At 41.0% G+C, this 22,394-nt stretch overlaps 1 protein-coding gene and 1 long non-coding RNA gene across 2 annotated transcripts in view; one reads left to right on the top strand and one right to left on the bottom strand.

The window, feature by feature from the left end:
• Positions 1 to 523: 523 nt before the first annotated feature.
• Positions 524 to 16,100, top strand: LOC116695674 (uncharacterized). The gene is made up of 3 exons (XR_004333524.1): positions 524 to 603; positions 1,682 to 1,687; positions 16,090 to 16,100. It is a non-coding gene; the product is annotated as an uncharacterized LOC116695674 (long non-coding RNA).
• Positions 16,101 to 16,378: 278 nt separating this feature from the next.
• LOC116695608 (protein-glutamine gamma-glutamyltransferase K) overlaps positions 16,379 to 22,394 on the bottom strand; it is a 20,022-nt gene continuing 14,006 nt past the window's right edge. The window contains exons 7-14 of the mRNA XM_032525999.1: positions 21,206 to 21,383; positions 20,962 to 21,100; positions 20,676 to 20,868; positions 18,782 to 18,935; positions 18,366 to 18,650; positions 17,606 to 17,766; positions 17,378 to 17,514; positions 16,379 to 17,267 (exon numbers count right to left, since the gene is read on the bottom strand). Coding sequence (XP_032381890.1) covers positions 17,108 to 17,267; positions 17,378 to 17,514; positions 17,606 to 17,766; positions 18,366 to 18,650; positions 18,782 to 18,935; positions 20,676 to 20,868; positions 20,962 to 21,100; positions 21,206 to 21,383 — 1,407 coding nt within the window. The 3' untranslated portion in view covers positions 16,379 to 17,107. The remainder of the gene's footprint in view (positions 17,268 to 17,377; positions 17,515 to 17,605; positions 17,767 to 18,365; positions 18,651 to 18,781; positions 18,936 to 20,675; positions 20,869 to 20,961; positions 21,101 to 21,205; positions 21,384 to 22,394) is intronic.

Genomic DNA, 22,394 nt, shown 5'->3' with positions numbered 1-22,394 from the left:
TTAAAAAAAACTTCAAAAGTGACAAAAACATGGAATTTAATTGACAAAAACATCTAGAAAAGTGTAGAAAAAGACCAACAAAATGTTGAAATTTCAACCCAGAAAAACACCAAGTTGCAGGTCGATGGGAAGACAACACAAGGGTTAAAGTGCAGTATTTATTCTAACACTTGACTGGTTTACACCACCGACAGTACTGGACTACTTTGTATATTGGCAATGAATGTGTCTTGGTGTAAGAAAGAATAAAAAAATAAGACTGCCTACAGGTTTCCTAACTGTACGTGTTATTGATCAAATATGGAACATGGGTAGTGTAGAGTTGACATTTGGGGAAATATGCTTGTACACTTTCTTTATTGGTACATTCATGTCTGTACATTAAATATGACGCTACTGGTTAGATTATCTTTGCACAAAGGTGGGAAACAAGGCTAGCTTGGCTTTGTCTAAGAAGGTAACTTAATGTGCCTTTCAACACCTGTAGTGCACAGAAGTTGTATGTATATATGTATATATATATATTGTCAACCCTCAAATATCGCCGCAATATTAATATTTAGGTCTTTGGTCAAGAATATCGTGATATCTGATTTTTTCCCTGTTCTATCCCGAGTTGAAAATGACTAAAGTTGCTCGTCATTTAGTTTTTAAACAGTTAGACATGAAGAAAAGGGAGAGAGACTAAAGGGAAATAGCATAAAGAGCTGGAGTTTTTCTTGTTAGCTGACTTGTTCGCTAAACGTACACCACGTGTCAAACTCAAGGCCTGAGGTCCGAATCAGGGCCCTTGCAGATTTAGACCCGGTCTGTATATGAATTAAGGTTCACAATAGATTTTAGCCCGCCTAGTTGTGCCATACCACATTGAAAAAAAATAAAAATCTTTTCAAAATGCAATTATGTGACATTTGAGACAGAATTTGGCAGATTTGCCGACTTTGACACTCAGAAATTCCCTGAGAATCAGAGAGCTTTCCTATTCCGGCTGTAAAACAAATATTACCATTGTTTTCCTTGACTTCCTAAATTCTATGGTAGCTAAGGAAATGGTTTGCAGACTTTTGTAGGGCTTTATGGTCGTCAAAAAATAATTAAAAAAATTCCCCAAAAAAAAGGGGACAAAAACATCAGCCACAAAAAGTCAGTGTAAAAAACAACAAAAATGACCCAAAAAAAACCTAATAACATTTAGACAAAAGTGACATGCTGTAAGTAATAAAGTCAAAGACATTTCACTTTTTCAATGAAACAAAAGCATGTCAATAAACACTACATGTCTGGCCCTTAATGCAATTGTCTTTTTTCAGTGTGGCCCTCAGTGAAAAAGAGTTTGACGCCTTGTATGGGCCGAAGAAATTCAATAAGCAACAGTCCGGCAGTCAAATAAGCTTATTTCCCAAAATGTGGAACGCTGTCTTTAAGTGTTTTGTGAGAGGTGTAGTAAGACTGAATGAGATAACACTCAGGGCTGATTCAGGCATGAGTGGGTGCGGAGGAATCTTGTTGTGCTCTGTGTGAATGATAGCTGTTGTTTTTATGTGAGACACACCTGCCAAATTACTGTTTAACACAGAAAGAAACTAACATCAAATATTAAAGAATATTGCTTGTAAAAAGAAATAAAGTTTCACAGAAGACTGTGACACAGCAGTGAAAACAGGGAGTTCTCATTTTGAAGATTGCTGTAAAGCTTTTATTATCGGATAACAAGCACAAGATAAGCAGAAGGCGTGAAGTGTAGGGTTTGGACCTTGGATACATATTTCCAGCACAGATGAACAGAAACTAAATATATCCAGAAATGCATCCTTAGGGATTTAAGACGGCCAGGAAACAACACAATCGCTGTGCCTTGTAGGAATTGTGTGGCCCCATGGTGATGATTGAACCATGGGAGACACATGCTGCAGCGACCAAGTCATGGTGTGGAGAGAACAGCCATGCTAACAGGATGATAACGCCTTCTATTTTGACCTTCTTCCCATCAACATACTTTAACTTGTCTTGAAAGTCAAGTATAGTAATAAATCCTCCTACAGAAGCAATGTGAAGCATGCAGTGTGTGTGTAAATTGTTTAGATGGCGAGTTCAGGAGTGCAGATTTAAGAGACTATCCTTGGAAAAAAAATGAAAAAAAGACACCATAGGTTTTTACAAGCTGTTTATTACGACCTTACTACCCGTATTCGCGTGTATAGTGGCGCCGACCTCTTGTGACTGCAGCAATAAGAGCATAAGTAAAGGAGGAAGTAGGTGACGTAGTGTAAAAAGCGACAAAGTCCGAATAGAGGGCAAGCAAACAAGAGTCCATCACCCAGGAGACCGCTGGTTGTGTCCCGTGTGAAGCTAAAAGTCAACGTTATGTTACCTTAACCTCATTTCAAAAATGTCTGTATCAGAAATATGGCATTTTTAACCAAATGACCATAAAAAGGATGGATTCCATGCAACGCTCTTCGCAAATACAATCACTTTCATAAAATTTTGGGTGTAAATTGAAATGATTTCAAATCAGCATCCTGACCAAACTCATCCACTCAACATAAAAACTAAACTAAACTATTAGTCAAAATAATTCATATTTTCTGCTTTATTAGCTCAAATATTAGGTATAATTCATACAAATGAGGGTTATTGACCATGAATTCCAAAAAGTAGTGTTAAACTAGTAGTAGTAAGGTGGTTTTAGTGAAATAAATAAAAAATGATGCATTAATGTCAAAAGTCAAATATGTCAAATGTCGATAAAAGGCTGAAAAAAAGTGTTAATCTTTTCGACACAAGGGTTAACGACTTATTTCAACTAATTGGTTATTATGAACTCACTTATTAGTAAAATTACGAATGTGACAGGGTTGTTCCACACGATACAATTCAATTACTATTATCCTGTCAACGGCTCGAATCAATGTCACGATGAGTCACCTCAATATTATACATTACCATATATGATGTTCCTTGACAAATTCAACCAGTCAGGCATGTGAACACCCCTTTTTATTGTATCTGCTCTGGAAAAAAAAAGACACTTCCTGAACGTAGTGGAATCTGAACACAGCAGACAGCAGACAAAAGGCAGAAACAAAGGCAGTAGGCAATCATCGGTTATGGTCTGTCACTGCATCATCGTCCACATCCACATCACAATGCATCGATGATGATTGATGATTCATTTGAACACCGCTAGTATGTGGCTTATGTATATGTAAGTACATGACCTAGTGACGGCACGTCCCACGTAACTATGTGACATACTTACGTACATTTGTAAAAGACTAGAGTAAAATACGCAAGTATGGTCTCTAATGACCATACTTGTGTAATGTAATAAAAAAAATATACTGTTATATATCACATTGTTAAATTGTGACTGCATTGATGTGTTAGTAGTATTTTTTGGGCATTTTCAGGCCTTCATTGACAAGACATGAGAGGGGAGAATGACATGCTGCAAAGGGCCACAGGTCGGAGTTGAAACCTGGCCTGCTGTGCTAAGGAGCAAACCCCCACACTACCAACTGAGCAATCCGGGCACCCGTTAGTAGTCTTTTACTGGTGTAGCTGGTGGAGGTAGAACTACTTTTAGTCTTAGTTTAACTACATGACTAAATATAGTCTGTGTGTGACAGAAGTTGCATAACAAAATCATGTATCTGAACCAAAACCAGGAGCTTTTCCTAAACCTAACCAAGTGTCACTACCCGATTTGAGTCAAGCGCAGATGTGAGTTGCACATGCTCAGATTTAAACAATTTACGGCATAACGTATCATACTGAAATTTGTGAAATCCATAAAATAATAAACTTCTCATTACAAACAACAGAAGATGGAAATCATTTCAAAAACATTTTAGCGACCTATGATTGTTTGAGTGCTAACGTTAGCTCAAAACACCATTCATATGACAGCCTTTGTTGTGTTTGATTGCTAGTTTGTAGCTAAGCTAGCAGTCATATCAAAAACATTTTAGCAATCTATGATTGTTTGATTGCTAACGTTAGCTCAAAACACCATTCAACTTGGTGTGTTTGATGCTAACTTGTAGCCAGCAGTGAACCAACTTGGTTAAGTAGGTCCATTGACATTACAGAAGTCTCTCGTTAGCATATTGTAGGCTACTTGTTGCAGAGTGACGCATGCGCGACTCACATCTTCACTCGACTCACATCGGAGGGTGACATCAAGTCAACAAATCTGCAACCGTTTCGCAACATTAACCACATTTAGGCTTACATTTAGTTACATTTAGGCCTAGTTATCTGCTGCCACCAGTAGAGATGCTTATTTAGGAATCGCTCCTGTGGGTCGTATTAGAGGCTAGAAACAAGCGACCTATGTGGTCGTACCGGTTGGAAGACTTGTGCTTGTACTTGATGCAGAAGAACTTTCAAAGCATTTAGTGATTTCTTTGTTTGTTGCAACATCTCAGCTGAACTTTGGAACGGCTCCCATTATCAGATTTTCCATCTCTACCTCTGACAGTGAATACAACACATCACATTAAGTGGCTTTTGTTTTATGAAAATTCTTTCTCTTGAGACCATCCAGAATGAAACAGCTTCTTTTTTTTTTTTTTCGTCGGCTGCTGCGCGGTCTCGTGAGGACATTTTTCTGTCTCATGTGGTGGTGGTGTTGTTTTTCTCCCACTGGCCCCATTTAATAACAGTGGTTTAAATGCAACGATTGCTGTGGGTGTGAATACACATTTTGTGCCTGTGAAAAGGCTTTCCCTAAACAGCTCCGAAAGATGTGACTCACATTAGACAACTGTCATGCGTGCTTCGCAAAATCCATCTGTAACAATGGAGACAGACTTCTGAGTCGAGGAGGAGGATATAAGTGGCCCCCCTCCCTTCCCTCATCACTTACTCCCCCCAAAAACAGACAAAAGTCAATTTGGAAGCATTTCTTACAAAGGTCAGCAGAGAATGAGATGAATAGACTGGTTCAGGTAACGTGTGCAGACACCCAGGTAGACCTGCAAATAGAAAACAAATTGCTCCACTCGGCAATTGACATTGTTTCCGGGCTCTGCTGGAGACCTGAAAAAAGAAAAATTGGAAGCGGTTCACATCCTCCTGGTTTGCATCGCTCCAATATGGTGACAGTAATGCAATTGCTATTGTGGCAAATATCTGGTGAGCCCTGAACACAGATGAGGTCCTAGAGGACTGGAGAGCGGATTCCCACACTTGTTTTCTTTTCGCAGATGAGAGTCAAATGTCGCTGCTGCTCACCGGACAAGACAGCCTGTGTTTCCAAGGTGATAAGCTACATGAAAACACAAGTCATTTGGAGCAAACGATACAAATACAACACCTGAGGACAATTCAATACGCTTTTGAAAGCGTTAGGTCCCACTGCTCGCTTTCTGCGCATAATGGTACAATCAAAGTCACATTTAATGAGCTGTTTCAGAAGAAAACTGACAGTATATTACAGCTGGAAGTATAAGATTATTCCTGAGGTTGTGAAAGGTTATTATTTCCCACTGTGCATTCTACCACACCAAAGTATGTAAGAGTTATAAATAAGACACAGCAGCAATTCTTTAAATGGGATTCAAAACAGCGTGCAATAATCGTTTTTATGGTGGTGTAGTTCATCCTCAGAAGCAAAACCGTGAACGTAGCGAACAGCATCCTGCAGCTCACTCTCATTAAGGTCAATGTAAAAAAAAAACAAAAAAACATCCCATTTATCTGCCAGGGTTCCTTATTAACCCTAATGCTCAAACATGCTAATTGCCTGCAGAGAACCTGAATATTCTCAACCGCGAAAGGTCACTCAAACACGTCTCGTTTCTGTTTAACTTGATAATTACTGCCAACCACTTTTCCCATTTGGGACCACAACTTTTTTTCAACTTTCTGTAAAATTGCACTTCAGGACTTCAGGGAAAATGCAGACTGGTGTTTTCAAACTCGACCTTGCAACTCTTTAGGACTTTGAGTAAACTTGCAGATTGTGTTCGCCAGCCAGATGCTTTCAGCCGTTATCAGTGAAGTGGTGGAAACATCCATCTCGTCTTTCCCATGACACTGGTGTTTCTTGGAAACATTTGTTACTGGTCAAAGACCTCATTCGTCACGTGACTCTACAAGTTCATTATGTCGAGACGAGACCCAAGAGTGTATGGCTGCGGCCTGGAGCGTCCCATGTCACGCTGTCCTGTCTCATGCCGTCCCACTTGGTGCCATCCCCGATAATAAAAGCTTGCATCTGGAATAAAAATAAACTTGTGTTGACCATCATGCTATGAATAAAACACTTAAAAAATATATGTCTGCCTATAAAATAAAGGCAGATTATAGGGAAACAAAAAAAAGCCTTCTGCCATCCCACCTGGTGCTGTCCCGAGCTTCTACTTTTCAAAATAAAAGCTTGCATCTGGAATAAAATACTTCTAACACTAATATTACTTTTTAAAGTAAAAGCTTGCGTCAACTATCATGCTAATGAATAAAAATACTTGAAATATATACATGTTTTTTTTCTAATGTTTAAAAATACACGTCCGTCTCTAAAATAAATGCAAATTATAGGCATACTAAAAAAAATCCTTCTATATTGCTGCAACTTGGAGCCTCTCCCGTCTCATGCCATGCTGATAAGCAATTGTATTTGCAGCAATGTCACAATGAAGTATGAAAACAATATAGAATATAAAATTAAAAAGGAGTCTTGGAAGGATTGTAACATGTTTATTTTTGTATTCTTGTTGTGTGCAGATCCTTGTTATCCCTCCTCAGGAAATTCTGCCGTTAATTGGCAGAAATGGCTGTGTGATGCAGTTTTTCATCAAATGTAGGCTACAATAATATCAGGGAACAACACAGCAATAACATTCAGAAATGAGCAAACTACATGTATGGCAAAATTGTTAACGTTTTGCAATTGATTACAACAAACGTGTTCACGAATTTACCCGTGACTCCATCTGGAAAATCAGTCGCGATTTCGTATTGTTGACCCTCTGAATTTACCGTTGGACACACCTCGGCATGAGATGAGACGGCATGACATGGGACGCTCCAGGGTGCAGCCATACCAGCCAGCCATAGCAGCCAGTCTCACGAGACCAGGGCAGGACTTACGTTAAAGAAAAAAATCCGCCCTGGACTTTTGAGACCCAGACCAGCCCGTCACAATCTGGCGGACACCACCTTTCCTTGCACTCCCCTTCAACACAAGTAAATACTGACCCCAGACCCTAATACTGCCACTAAGCTGAGTGGTAAGTAAGATAGATACCTGGGAATCAAGACCAGAAATGATGGAGGAGACCGCACACATGAGAAATCCAATAAATTTAGATTAAATGCAGCTTTGTTCAATTATTGAACAAGGAAGATAACCGTGGGTACACACACACGCACACAAACACACAAGTGTGTGCCCAATGTGTCTCTCTGAACATCAGATTAACTGCGTTTCTTGTAGTCTTCTGGTTCCTGCACCGGTTAATTAATCTATATCAGTGAAAAAGGGTTGCCTTTGAAACAACTCCTGATTTGTGAGACTAGTGTTACACATACCAATCTACTCTCAGCTGTAAGGTTGTGTTTCCTCAAACTAAATCTTCTGTGGAAGATCTTTAGAATAGATGAACTACAGTTGAAAACCTACATGCTTAAATATTCCACCTATCAGATACTATGATACTTATTGACTCAAAAAGCCCGCCTGGTTCTTGATGATATGAGTGAGCAGATTTCTCAGACAAAATCCGGGGACGTTTTCAGCTCAGAAGCGTCTGTACCTCCAAAACACCTCATGTTTTTATTTTTGTAAAACTTAAAACTGGGACACTAGACCTAGAGCTGTTCTAAATAGGGGCTGATCCCCCCTAAAGGTCTGATCCTAGAATCGCCCTTCATACTTGTACTCCACTACACCTCAGAGGGGAATGTTGTAATGTTTACTGAAATACATTTCTCTGATAACTTTTGCTTTATTGCTTCAGGCTTGTTTCTGCAACAACTCATTGAGTATCGGAGACAATAAAAACTAATGAGGAAATATTTTCCTTTGACATTGACCCGGTATCAAACGAGATCACTGCAGCCGGCAGCAGAAAAAAGTTACACTGTAAATTAATAGAATAATTGTCCGGCTTGTATTCACAGTAAATAAAAGTGTTTGTTTTGCTATTGACAGACTCAGATTAATATTCTAAGTGTCTGACAACATTATGGAAAGGATTCATAAGGAGGTCGATCTTTCTGTTAAAGATTAAGATCCTTTTTTAAAACAGAAAAGTGCGTTTGCTAAACCCACCAGACTCCATGTAAATAATTTGTAATTTTAGGATCGGAAAATACGGCTTTCTGAAACATCTCTGAGCTCTGAGCAGCGCTTTCTCTGGCTGTCTTGAGCGACTATTGGTGTTTTCTTTCTGTTTCATTTCAATTTCGGGTCTGTCAGTCACAGTGAAAACCAGGGGACATTTCCGAGGACAGATCCAGACGGGGACAGGTCACCAAAACCGGGGACGTCTGGTCACCCTATCTTGATGGCAAGATGGCTAAAGGTTGAGGCTGGAGCATGCCTGTCATAAAATGTCTTGTGTAGTAAACAAGTGAGCTAAGCTGCATTTTTACACAGTAAGCAACTTGTAGGCTATTAGTGGAGTGTGGATACATCAGAAAGCTATAGTATTATTTTTGTATAACTAATATTAGCATACTAGCAGCTACCTTTTGTTCTCTGGTAGACAAAGGGTGCTAAAATAATGTTGTTTAATGTAGTTTTAGCTAGCTACCGGCACTTTGTGGAGTTGTTTTTCCCGCCGGTGGGGGCGGGACTTAAATGCGCTCTGTCTCTGTGGTAGGATGGAGTGGAATGTGATTGGCCAGTGTTCAGAGAGACAAATCAATGCGTCAATCACGTGGTCTATCTCTGTCGGGATCTTTGTCATGATGTCACTTATTAACAATCTAGTCAGAGACTAGCTGGTGAACATAGTTTAGCATTTAGCAGCCAAACCAGATATTTCCTTCAGGAAAACCAAATACAAACTAAAAGTAACGAGGATTTGAGATCTATTGGATGTGTAAATAAACACCTTTTTGCTAACAAGTACGCCATATCAACTTCAATCACAACTCTCTGCTGCCTTCGAGTGCTTAAAAGAAGAAAAAATGTTATTGCAGGCTCAAGCTTGTTCACCATCTTATTTTAGCGTGTTGGCAGGCTAACATTTACCATTTAGCACTAAACACAAAGCACAGCTTAAAGCTGATGGAAAGGTTAATATTTCAGGTATTTTGGTCATAAAGCTACTTAAGCTAACCTATTTTTTTAATGATTTTTTTGGGAATTAGAGGCCTTATTTTGATAGGACAGCTGAAGACATGAAAGGGGAAATGTCATGCAGTAAAGGGCCGCAGGTCGGAGTCAAACCTGGGCCCACTGCATTGAGGAGTAAACCTCTAAAGACTGTATATGGGCGCCCACTCTACCAAATGAGCTATCTTGGCACTCATAAACCAACCAAACAATACACTTGTCCTATTGATGAGCTAGAGGAAACATTAAGGGACAGTATCACAATTCATCCTGGACGATTTCCACCAAAGTCAGTAGGATTCGTCCTTTGGGCACCATGAATGTCCAAATACCAAATGTCATAGCACTCCCTCTGTTGTTGGGATGTTTCAGCCTGGACCAAAGTGGTGGACCGACAGACTGACACTGTCATACCAAAAACAATATCTTTCAGACCAGAGAGGCATTTTCTGACCTTAAGACATGACAGTTGATGCAGATTGATTGTTGACCCTTAAACCACTCAAGATTTCAGACAAGTATTGTCTATGGCAGGATAAAAAGCCACACGTCTGACCAGAAAAGTCAGATTTTGGCATTCAAACATCTAGGCTTTTGGCACACAACCTTTTGATTGGATAATGGAGTGTGTTCCTGGAACAAAATCTTGTGTTACTTTGTTTTCTGCGCCAACTACTGTTCCAAAGAAATGAGAGGCAATGTGTTACAAAGGAATTACAGTAACAAGTAAAAACTGAAATAACAAATACCTAGAGTGCTTTTTTGTTCATCTTCAAAATGTCATGTTTCTGTTTAGCAGGATCTGAATTAAAGGCCCACCTGTTCCTACATTTCACACCTGCAGGACTGGTGGCTGAAAAACAGACAGCTTCTTGTCCCGCAAGCGATTTAATCTACAAAACAGGTTTTCTAAAGCGATTAAAGAGCATCTCCAGGAGCATCGTATGCTGCATGAAAAATGAGCTTTTTCAGATCTGTTATCTACGAGTTTGGAACACCTGGGATTTAGCACTTCGTAGAAAGTCATCTTTCCATTCAGGAGACAATTTCCATGGGATAAGGTTCAATGGGGGATTTTTATTTGAGAGCTCAAGCAAGCTGCTCCTCTAATATAGTGCTCTAATGCTCTGTTTCGCACAGATCATATTCCCAAATTTAGACTGAACTTGCCATGGCCGCAGATACATGAATAATAAAATAATGAGTAGGATCAGGTTGCCAAGCAGTGGGTTTGACAAACAAAGCCTGACACTGTAATATTGCTGCTGTGGTCCGTGGCATTAATATTTTGTTTTCTTCCCGTTCAAAGCCAACAATAACACCGTATGGATGGAGTACTAACATATTCCTGTCCGTGCTATTGATTTGCTGTGTGGTTTTATGTTTTTCAATCAAAACAGAGATTTGGCAACCTGTTATTTTTCTAATGCTGCAGATTGAGTGTTGAGTGTTGAGGGTAACAGTCAGCCTTTCAGTCCACTTCATTACTGCCTGAGCCACACGTCCGCTGCACCTCACGGGGCTGTTTACAATGGGTTCACATGTAATAATGATTTTCTGAATACATATATATATATAAATATATTTCTCATTTTATATTGTAAGACAGATGATCTGTGGGCAGGAGAGTGACCAGCAGAGATGGGAAGATCAGGGATAGTAAAATACCAGACAATAATAGATTATATCATCTTACATGGTTGTTCATCATCAAGTATTTTTCACTCGTTTAATTATTTTGTCCGCTCATCTTCCATCTGCTAAGCTTGCTGTATAACTTAATGATTATTTTGACAGTCATGGGTGATCAAAATTAAAAGTCACCGGAAAAGTGATTTTATAAATATACCAATTTTCCCATACGATGAAAAAAAGGAACTAAAATCAGCAATTTGCTTCAATACGGTATTCTGTCTCCAGAAACAATATCCAAAATCTAAGACAATATTTAGTCTCACATCGATATATTGACCAGCTCTACTTTAATGTCCAATATACCTCCATTTACTACGTCTGAAACCCACCGTTCACCGCCGGTCTCTTTAAGCCCCCTGCCCAAAAACCCAGACGGCTCAGATTGTCTTGCAAGAAAAATATGGCAAACGTTGGCAAATATTGTAATAATTCTGCATTATGACATAAGAAGGGGAGATCACTCTGAATGGCTTGTTGAATCCCATGTTTTCTGATCTGACTCCAGATACCCAAATGTGCAGTATGTGCACCCAATGTACGTGCACAAGCACTGAAAGTGAGTTTTTCTATGTCCCCTTTAAAATAATAAGGAGGATCACACAGGGCTTTACAGCTAATCACCAATCACAAACTTAGAGAACTAAGAAATATGAAGAAAGAGTCCTGCCAGTGGATCCACATTGGCCAGTTTCCCCTCAACAGAAATGAGAAAATAAGGAGTCAGGAAACGATTTTTCCGTGCCCTACTTTAACTTGTCACTTGTGTCACTCACCTGTCACTTGCTGACACCATCCTGGGACTATTTTGCATTTGTTGATTACTTTTGACCTGGTTATGTTAATTCAGCACACGGAGGTAGGCAGCAAGAGGAAAAAAAAAAAAGCAGCTCCTCCAGCTACTCTGTAAGTATACAGAAAAGTAATTTGCCTGGCATGAATACGCAGATGCCATTTAGGGTGATGACGCACCTGACAATGATGGTGTACCAGGCACGTCCAGCCTGGAGGAGGCCTCAGGAAAGACCCAGGACTAGGTGGAGAGATTATATCTCCAACCTGGCCTGGGAACGCCTCGGGATCCCCCAATCAAAGCTGGTTGATGTGTCTCAGGTAAAGGGAAGTTTAAGGGTCCCCTGCTGGAGCTGCTGCCTCCGTGACCCCATACTGGATGAGCAGATGATGATGAATGCATAGATTTCCCCCAACAAAGTTATACTGAGCTTCTATGTACAGTACATTACATCTTGTAATGCAGCTTTTTTGCTATTGTGTTCAGGAAGACTTTTTTAGAATAGGCAAACATGATGGGCACATGGGCATCAACCCTTCTTCTGTTCTCTGTGCAGTACTGATAGACCTACAGTATATGGTTGGATGTATTATGCGCACCATTGCAGCAGGGTTTACGTCAGCCCACAGAGATCACACCCTTTCAGAGACTATCTCATGTGAATCCAGACAGTTCACACCTCATGTTCTGGGACTTCAGCTCAGGTAAAATTCAATAATTATCACAAACAGTGGCCACACACACACACACACACAGACAAGCACACGCACGTTCGTAAGTCGTGACGAAGAAAACCTCAATACCTCCAGGGGCTTTATTGATTACAAAGCCAAACGTGTTGTTGTCTGACTAAGTGTGCAAACATTTGATCAGTAAAGAGCATATTGCAATATTGATCCCCTACATTCTGGCACAAACCACATCAGGCCAAGGATTTGAAGCAACTTTGTCTCTTTAAGATTTATGTTGTCTCGAGTGTTCATTAAATGAGTCTTCTTGTCTGAGTTAGGTACCCTATTATGACTTTTTCTATTTTTTCAGAATTTTCGGTTGGGATAATGTCACCATCTTCAAGCTCACAGAGAAGCCAATTTGTTTAAAGTCTGAATTTAAAAGGTCTATATCTCCGTCCTCTATCCCCGAGTCCTAGCCCGGAGCGACCATGTCATATGATAACGACAGCATCACTGCGAATATCCATCTCTGAGCTGTAGAACTAACCCTGTTTCCTAAAAATGATGTCCCCATAAAAACTAAACTGCATTTTCAATCTGAAATAAGGGGAAACTTATTTTCACCTGAGTTATAGTCCCAGTTTTAAATAAGTGGTTACAATAAACAAAACTACTTAGTAAGACTGAAGCAAGAAAACGTTGGTTTAAGTTAAAATAAAAATATATACATACACTATACATATAGGCTGTACTCTAAATACTGAAAAGAATAATGGGAACAGGCTGGGATTGCCGCCAGGCCACACACCCACACCCACCCACACATACACACACACATGCACACACACACACACACACAAACACACAGGATTGCGAATATCCAAGATTTAGCCAAAACATTTCAACATTAACAACTTCACAGCCCCTCCCGCCTTTCTGCTAAAGCCCAAAACAGTCCCCTGAGCCCCTCCCCCCACAAGAGAGAATGAACGCGTGTGCATCAAGGGGTTTTAAGCGAGCACCCACAAAGCATAGCTCCTATGGCGCCATTTTGATGCTAACAAGCCATCACCCGCCGTTAGCATTCTATTGACATTGCCATTTATTTTTTGTGCCGCTTTGGAAGTGAATAACTTTACATTTGAAGCGTTTTAAGTCTCTTTTTATCTTTTTTAAGAAATGTTCAATGTTAAAGGCTCCAGTACCTTGAACAGCACAGCAAACCAGTAACGAAGGAAGGATGAAAGGAACTCTGTGAAAATACTTTGTGGACTGGAGGCTGGCTTGAAACGGGGGCACACACTGCGGGCCTCCGTTGTTGACATAATTATGGAAATCTTCTGTGCTCCATATATTAACCCCCCATTGTTAACAAAAAACCGGAGTGTCTAGGTAGAGGGATTAAATGGCTTCTTTCATTTCTGTGAAAAAAAAAAGACAGATCAGGATTTCCGAGTAGGAAATTCAAGTTAAACACCAGCAAACTTTGCTTGTCAGAAACTTCCAACCGTGTGAATATCAAAAAAAAAGCAAGAAAAGTATTTTTTCCATGGCTTATTGCCACTTCTGCAGTCAGAATTTGCAACAGCCTGTGCACTATATTTGGGACTGAGGAAAGCTTAGTGAAAAAATGGCAGAGGACGCTGGAGGCTTCATGGAGACATTTTGACTTGCCAGGCCCACTTTGTGTCTGAGTGTTATTTCCAGGCACTGTATGATGGAATTGCACTGCCTCTCTTAAGCCCTGCCACTGTCAGGTAATGAGTCAGACAATCATTGATTGCTTTCCCATCTTAACCAATTTTGAGGTGGGCACAGGAAAATAGGAAAATCTGATTTAAGCCCTCCCAGATTCCACTTCATGAATGCAGCATGAGATCCCTTGTGGAAACCCTCCACTGTCTGTCTTGGCAATGAAGGTCAATCCCATCTAAAATCCCATTAATATAAACAGCTCTGTACTCATCTTTCTGATAAAACCTTAAAAACCTAACCAAAGCCCTGACATTAGATCAGGAGCTTACTTGTTACACATACAGTACATTAAAAAGCGGGTAAGGCATGTATTAAGCCAGCTAATGAAGAACACATTTGTTAACTTGTGTTGAGTAAACTTCAGGAAATGTTGAGGTTATGCAAGGCAAGTCCACACTGAAAGTGATATAGTGACGTTACACTCAAACTGACATGTGTTAACTGTGTTAATGGTTGCTAAGCCAACCTAAGATTGTGCTATCAAAGACAGCTAAAGGCTAACCTAGCAGAACATTCCTCAACCATGTCCTTTCCCTGCGTGCTGTAATTTACTTGAGAATGAGAACTCAGCTTACCTGGTGAGTGGGACTCTTCCCTAAGTCTGACAGGTTCGTGTTTGACACGCCCCAGCCATGTCTCGTCCACGCTCCGACACAGTCGGCTTGCTCCACTGTCTCTTAGTCGAGTCTGCCAGCCCGCTTCAGTTTAAAAAAAGTGTAGGCCTATACACAAAGAGCTGTCGTGTGGGAAACAAGAACAGCATCAATCTTCTCTGTCTTCCCCAGTTTCTTCAGCCTGCAACTTACTGGGCTTAATTGATTCAAAACCCATGTAGCTTGTTGGGCTTAATTGACTCAAACATCACACCCTTTTAGCTTTCTTTTTCTATTTTTGAATTCCGGCAATTCCCACTGAGACCCTACTGATGTTGAGTACTACAACACTCGCTATAGTCAAAGTAATGAGTCAGAAATGACAAATAAGTCAGTCAGTCAGACCTAGTCAACCAGGCTCAAACCTAGGGCTGTGCAATTAATTGAATTTCGGTTTCGGTTTTGGTTTTGGCTCCCAACGATTACCAAAATAGTACAATCGAGTAAAAACGATTATTTTGCCATATTCTGTTTTGTAATTACCTCGTGTGTTCTGAATGGCGCGCGCGCGCACACACGTCATGCGCACATCCGCCCCCCCGAAGCCAAACGATTTCAGCCTACACGGTCAGGGAGGCAGGTCGCGTGCATGTCACCCGCTGGAATTTAAAAACTCAGCCAGAGTAAAGATGGCAGAAGGAGGGCAGCCACAGCAGCGTTTGGTAAGCAAGAAAAGGCAAAACCAACTCCATTGTCTGGGAATAGTATTCCAGCTACAAGTTCCTCTTCAGAGAGGGTCTTTAGTACAAGTGGAAACATTGTCACCTGCTGCATTCATCTCCTAAACCAGATCATGTTAACAGATTGGTGTTCTGGCTAGACCATTTAAGAGATTATTTTAGCAACCCTACTAACATGGTGACTTAATATTTAGTTGTTTTTTATTACTTATTGTGTTAATGCTGGGGCCTGATGATGGGCCGCCTTTTATATTCCTGGATTGAGTTGCTGGAATTTGTTTATATTTTGCCAAAATGTTGCCTACTTGTTTAAGAGATTGTGCAAGTAAATACAGGGAATAAATACTTTTATACTTTGATTTGAAATTTATATTTCTTTTAATAGTTCAAAAAGTACAATAAATGTTCAACGTTTTAAGAATTGTTGAAAGGTGTCTTTTTAATAAATGCAACACGTTTCCAAAGTCATGTGAAATAATCGTGTTACATAATCGTGATTTCAATATTGACCAAAATAATCGTGATTATGATTTTTCCCAAAATCGAGCAGCCCTACTCAAACCACAGCTACTCTCTACCAGACACTGGCTGAATCTCAGTTCTCATAAATTACATTCAAGGTTATGACGTCATAAGGGGAAGATTCCAGACAGGCCCATCTGAGCTTTCAAAGGCAGAGCAGGATACCCAGGGCTCGGTTTACACCTATCACCATTCCTAGCCACTGGGGGACCATAGGCAGGCTGGGGGAACTCAAATTAATGTTAAAACATCTCAAAGTCAAATATTCATACCTTTAATGTCACAATAATTCAGCAGACTACAGGAAACATTTTGAATAATTTCTTTGTTTTAATAATACAACAGCATTTAACATTTATATATTACATAACACAATACTTTCTGTCAACACATAGCAAAGTAAAGACATTAAATCACATTTATAAATACAAAACAGGATCTCCACGGAGACCTTGTATTTACCAATGTACACTTCTTTCATTAAAGCTGCCACACAGTCCAGCCTCTGCACCAACTGTGCATGGCTGGGCACTTTTAAAGATATTTTGAACATATTAAGAGTCTAAAAACACATTTATAACTAGCTTGTTGGGTGCTAACTCTAGCAGGAGGATAACTCGGTGTAGGCAGCACCGATTGGTTAGTTTTTCCTCTCCACTGACAGCACTTCAAATTAATAAATAACAGAGCTATGTGTTGGAATTGACCGGAATTCTCCTTTAACATGTCTTGAGTTGGTGTGCCTGGGTAGCTCACCTGGTGGAGCGTGCCTTCTCTCTCCCTTCTCTCTCATCTTTTTTGTCTAAAATTTTGGCCTAAAATGCCACTAAAAAAATTGCAAGTTCTTTGTTAGCTAATACTGGTTTTAATAGAATATAAAATGTTCTCTCCCACAAACACCATCTGTGGTCATTTGCAGATTCTCTTGCAAAATAGAGCAGCCCTGTAGTGTCATACTTTTGTAAATCTAGACTCTAACTTTCAAAATCAATGACATCAAATTTATAACAGTCAGTGTTAAAAGTGCCTTGATTTTCAAATCGCTATAGAGCGCCGTTGCTTTTGTCCCTCACAGTGATGTCAGCCACACCGTGAACCTGTGTGAGCTGCTTGCAGTGTAATGAAGCCAGTAATTTCCTCGGCCCGGACAGGGTGGGGACGAAGTTCTCAATCAGAGACACGGAGGCGCGACTGCCGATATCTCTGAGGACAGGAAATGACAGTGGCAATCACAAATCACAGAAGCGAAAGATAGACAAGGTAGCTTAGAAAAAAAACCTGAGCACAAAATAAATTAGGTTTTCCTTCCTCACCCATAACGAATCTTTCGATTAGTTAGGAGACCCAGTCCTTCAGCGTGGAATTCCACAGCTTTCAGCACCTGTGGCAGTGGGTTAGTGAATGAAATCTCCACGGCCATCTTCTCCCCTACCACGGCCTCCCCGATCGGCTGTGTGAGAGAACAACAAAACCAGATCAGGAGTCACATTATAATCTTCTTAGCTGTAATTTTATCACAACTTCTGACTTGTTTATCTTACCTTTATGACAAGGTCTGGTGTCCTGAGCCGGAAACTGAACTGAGTAGCCAGGACCTGCTGGGTTTCTCTGACCCTGCTTGACAGCGTCAGCATCAGGGCGGCCTGGTCTATCAGTTGGTCCTTGTAGTCTTTGTACTCCAGAGTCCACTCCAAATGCTTTACTGTAGACAGAACACGTAGGCAAAGTGTGTTAAAAGTGAAATTCCATCTTTCTCACCTACATCATTGCTTCGTTTTTTTAAACTTTATAATATTTTATCAAGAACAATTGTGAAAGCAGTAGTTTGGATATATTTGATTTCTTGCTGCGAGTTAGATGAGAATACAATACCTCTCTTATATCCGTCTGGTAAATGTAAAGCTACCACCAAGAGCAAGTTAGCTTAGCTTAGCACAAAGACTGCAAACAGGGGGAAACAGCTAGCCTGGCTCTGTTCGAAGGTAACCAAATCAGCCAACCTGAGTGCAGTAAAGTCTAAATTACTTGCAGTAGTTTTAGAGGTCTGGTAGGTGCAGTTTGCAGCTTGTGTGCAAAGCTAAGCTAACCATAGACAGAGGGATATCAATCTTCTAATCTATTTATCTCGTATTTCTTAAAATGCCAGTGGATGCTGTGGACTGAAAAGGCGGTTCCTTGTGACTAGTCTTTTGCCTTTTGCAGAAGTTTCCACCAGGGAAATACAATCGCAGATGCACTTCTCGTCAAACCCTGAGAAAACCCCGGGGGCCAAACCTTCCCTGGGTAAGAAGCTCCACTCACCCTCATTGGGCAGCATCTCCACATCTGTCTTGTCCTTTCTGACTGTGGCCTTGTTGACACCGGTGTAGTACATGACTGCCACCTGGCTATTCAGCGTAAGCCCGCGTTTCTCCGAGCTGCTGTTTCGCAACACGATGGTCAGCTCTGCATCTCTTCCCATTTTAGGCCCGTCACCATCCATGGTCACTTCTATAGTAACATCCTTCGCCGTGGGAGAGGAATATGCCTGTGCTTTGGAGCCATAGCTACAAGCTGTTTCCACAGCAATGCGTTCCTCCTCGGTACCTGGGGAACGATTTGAAATGTTGAGTTAATTCAATACAGCATACATTGATCAAATATGTTTGACAGTGGTTTTCCATCCTCTGAGTTCCTTTAAATGAACATTTTAGTGTGTGCATTTTGTTTGACGATACCTTCAGGGTATTTGTAAAGGTGTGTGATATCGTTGCGTTCATCAGTGCCAACAGCCTTTGTGCTGATGAAGTGGCCCACGACCTGTTTCTCACTGAAGATTTGAGTGAAGGTCCCATCTATGTTTCTCTGCCAGTAGATTTTATCACTGTTCACCTGAAAGTGTGCAGATAAGAAGGGAGTCAGACAGCAAAGCCCGGATCAGATTGGAAGCGCCATGCATCGTTGGATGTATGCAAAATGGTTAATGGTTCATACACAGAGCCCACAGAATGCATCAATACAAAACACCTGAAAGATCAATTTCTCCTGTAGGTCAAGTATGTGAGGAAAAACTGTATTTCAGAGGGTTTTCCTCCAGCATAAATTCAGACCATTCTTTGCCAGCCCTACAACTGTGCTCTTAAAGGTCATGACACACAAACCCGATAATCTGGAGGCGGCAATCAGCATCAATGACCAAGCTGATTGGTGGAGTGTTAACTCGGAAATGACGAGCGGGATGAGCGTGACTAAAGTCTCTTAAAATCTGAAGAAAATCTTTTAAACTGACCTTTGTTGATCTGAAATGAAGACAGGTTCAGAAGCTGCACGGCCTATTTCTCCTTAAAAAGTTTTCAGAAACACGTTTTGGGGAACTATTTTCATGAATTATGACATTGCATTCCGAACGAGCCGCCGTGATGGTCTGGTTTTGATATTCCGGAGAAGCCAGACCCACATGACGTGTTCGTCCAATCAGCTGACGGTTTTCTTTTTTGGGCAACAATACAGATTACAGCCACACCAATGAAGGATTTTTAAGACCGATACAAATATTTGGTTATTTAAAAATCCAATATTCCACTGTATCGGCCGATATATTGCGTACATTAGTTATTTATAGTTATTCTCACTGAAATAATATGTAAATTATTTGTTCTATTGCCACAAAAAATCTAAATATCAAACATTAAAGTTCTGATAAATAAAAATGTATAAAAATACAAACTTAAGATAGGAAACTTATAGTCCTTTGAACAAAAACACATAAAAAAAATCATCATTGCTTGCAAACAGGGACGTGTAGAGCGTCCTCTGGTGGACAGACTAATGCACGCCATCCTAACAGGGCATTGTAGAGCGTCCTCTGTGGGGACAGACTATGCACGCCATCACTACCAGGACTGTAAGCGTCTCTGGTGGACGACTATGCAACGCCATCACTACAGGGACGTGTAGAGCGTCTCTGTGTGACAGACTATGCAACGCCATCACTCCAGGACGTTGTAGAGCGTCCTCTGGTGGACAGACTATGCAACGCCATCACTAACAGGACGTTGTAGAGCGCCCTCTGGTGGACAGACATGCAACGCCATCACTACAGGACGTTATAGAGCGTCCCTGTGGACAGACTATGCAACGCCATCACTAACGGGGGACGTTGTAGAGCGTCCTCTGTGGACAGACATGCAACGCCATCACTAACAGGGACGTTTAGAGCGTCCTCTGGTGGACAGACTATGCAACACCAACACTCATAACATGGTTGACTGTCCGTTTTTATTTTATTTTTGAAATATTCATTCATCAGAATCATGTATTTGTCATCATAAAGGATTGCGATGAATGAATATTTGAAAAAATAAAAAATGTATCGGCCATTATTAATGCCGTTACCGATAGATTGGGAAATGCCTAATATCAGCCCGCCAACATATTGTTCTGCTATTATGTAAATGTATTATGTCCAGCGCACGCGCACAATGCACGCTCCAGTCGGCATCGTTTTGGTGTGTTCTGAGGAAGTTTTTTGACCAACTTGGGGAGACCGTCAGTCTGACTGCCTTTTCTGCCGAAGCTCGGCCGTCGGGTTGGTGTGTCAGAGCCTTGAGGCAAACTATATATTCCACAAACCTCGGCGAACACAAACGGAGTGTCGTGTTTGAGGTAGACTTGACCATTGATCACAGCAGCGAGAGAAGCAGGGCCACAGCGGTAGGTGCCCTGGCTGGTCTCCTGAGGCGTGGCATCGACAGCTTGCCAGCCACCATATCCTGGGGGCAAGTCTGGACGAGCCATCCAGCAGTCGTTCCACACATGGAAGTTCCTTCAGGGAAAAACTCAAAGGTCAGGCTTCATAAAGTAGAGCGCAAAACACGCCACGATAAAGCCGCATCACAATGATGGTGACAGGAAATACCAGATAGAGTCGGCGTTGAGGTAATCTATAGGCTCCAGGTTCTCGTCCAGGTATACATCTGTTGTCAAGGAGATGTCTGTGTCGTGAGCTGAGCTGAAGTTGGTCACAGTTCGACTGGGAATGCCCAAACACCGTAAAACTGAACAGAACACAGAGTTGAGAGAACCAGTTGTCAATACCTCGGTGACATTTCCACATATACTGTACAAGCATGTCATGGAAACAGGTGAAACAATCAGCTAACCTGCAGTGACTACGCAAGCAAAGACCCAGCACTGGCCATACTTAACAGGGCTCCCGTTGTTTTTATGGTACTGCTTCAAGATTTCCACGCTCCCACTCCAAACTGTTGGACAAGTTCCAGCGGAATAGTCTCCGGACCAGTTTCCCTCCAGGACACCACTGTCATCAGGGGAATTGATCTGGATAAAAACAGAAAGTGTTGTGGTTTTTTTATACTTCTGAGTTTGAGGCTACAAACTGCAAAAGAACTCCATCCCTGGCAGATCAAGACTATGCTTTCTTTTCTGACAGGAACATGAACAAAGTAACAGTTTATAAGCTTGACTTCATTTACTTAAAGTGATGGTTCGCGTTATTTCACCCTAGGGTTCTTTGTACCATCACCTAGAGCCAAACAACCCCCCAGAAGCTGTTTTCACCTGGGTCTAACATTGGGCGAGTTAGCGTTAGCTGGTTACCTTAGTGCAGGCGCTATCTGTATCTTGCAAATTATCCCCCTAATAATGCCGGAAATTACACCAAACTTCTACTGTAGTACAAATAAATAAAAGCCCGGGCTTGGAATATTTACATTTATCAAGGCAAATGTTAGCTGCGAGATAGGGCATGCCTTGGCAAACATCTTCACTCTCTGAGTGCCCTTCTAGTTTCAAATGTATTGGACAACTTTAAAAGTTTGACCGGATGATGTCTGATGCTGAAATGGCTGATAATCACCAAAGTTATAACAAATCATCCAGAGGGGAACATGAATATGTGTACCACATAAATGGTATGATGAAGAGAATTATTAAAGGTCCTGTGGCATGAACATTTCCCTTTATGAGGTGTTATTGCATTAATATGCGTCCCCCAGCCTGCCTATGTTCCCCCAGTGGCTAGAAATGGTGATAGGTGTAAACCGAGTCCTGGGTATCCTTCTCTGCCTTCAGATACAGTATTAGGGGACCACTAAGGTCTATATAAAAGAGACTTCAGATATATGGTCCCATAATACTTATCTGAAGTCCTCTTTTATATGACCTTAGTGGTCCCCTATACTGTATCTGGTCTCTTTTATATAGACCTTATTGGTCCCCTAATACTGTATCTGAAGTCTCTTTTATATAGACCTTAGTGGTCCCCTAATACTGTATCTGAAGTCTCTTTTATATAGACCTTATTGTGTCCCCTAATACTGTATCTGAAGT

The sequence above is a fragment of the Etheostoma spectabile genome, chromosome 9, assembly GCF_008692095.1.
Source record: "Etheostoma spectabile isolate EspeVRDwgs_2016 chromosome 9, UIUC_Espe_1.0, whole genome shotgun sequence".
In the NCBI taxonomy this organism is placed as follows: Eukaryota; Metazoa; Chordata; class Actinopteri; order Perciformes; family Percidae; genus Etheostoma; species Etheostoma spectabile.
This window is presented reverse-complemented; position numbering and strand designations above follow the sequence as displayed.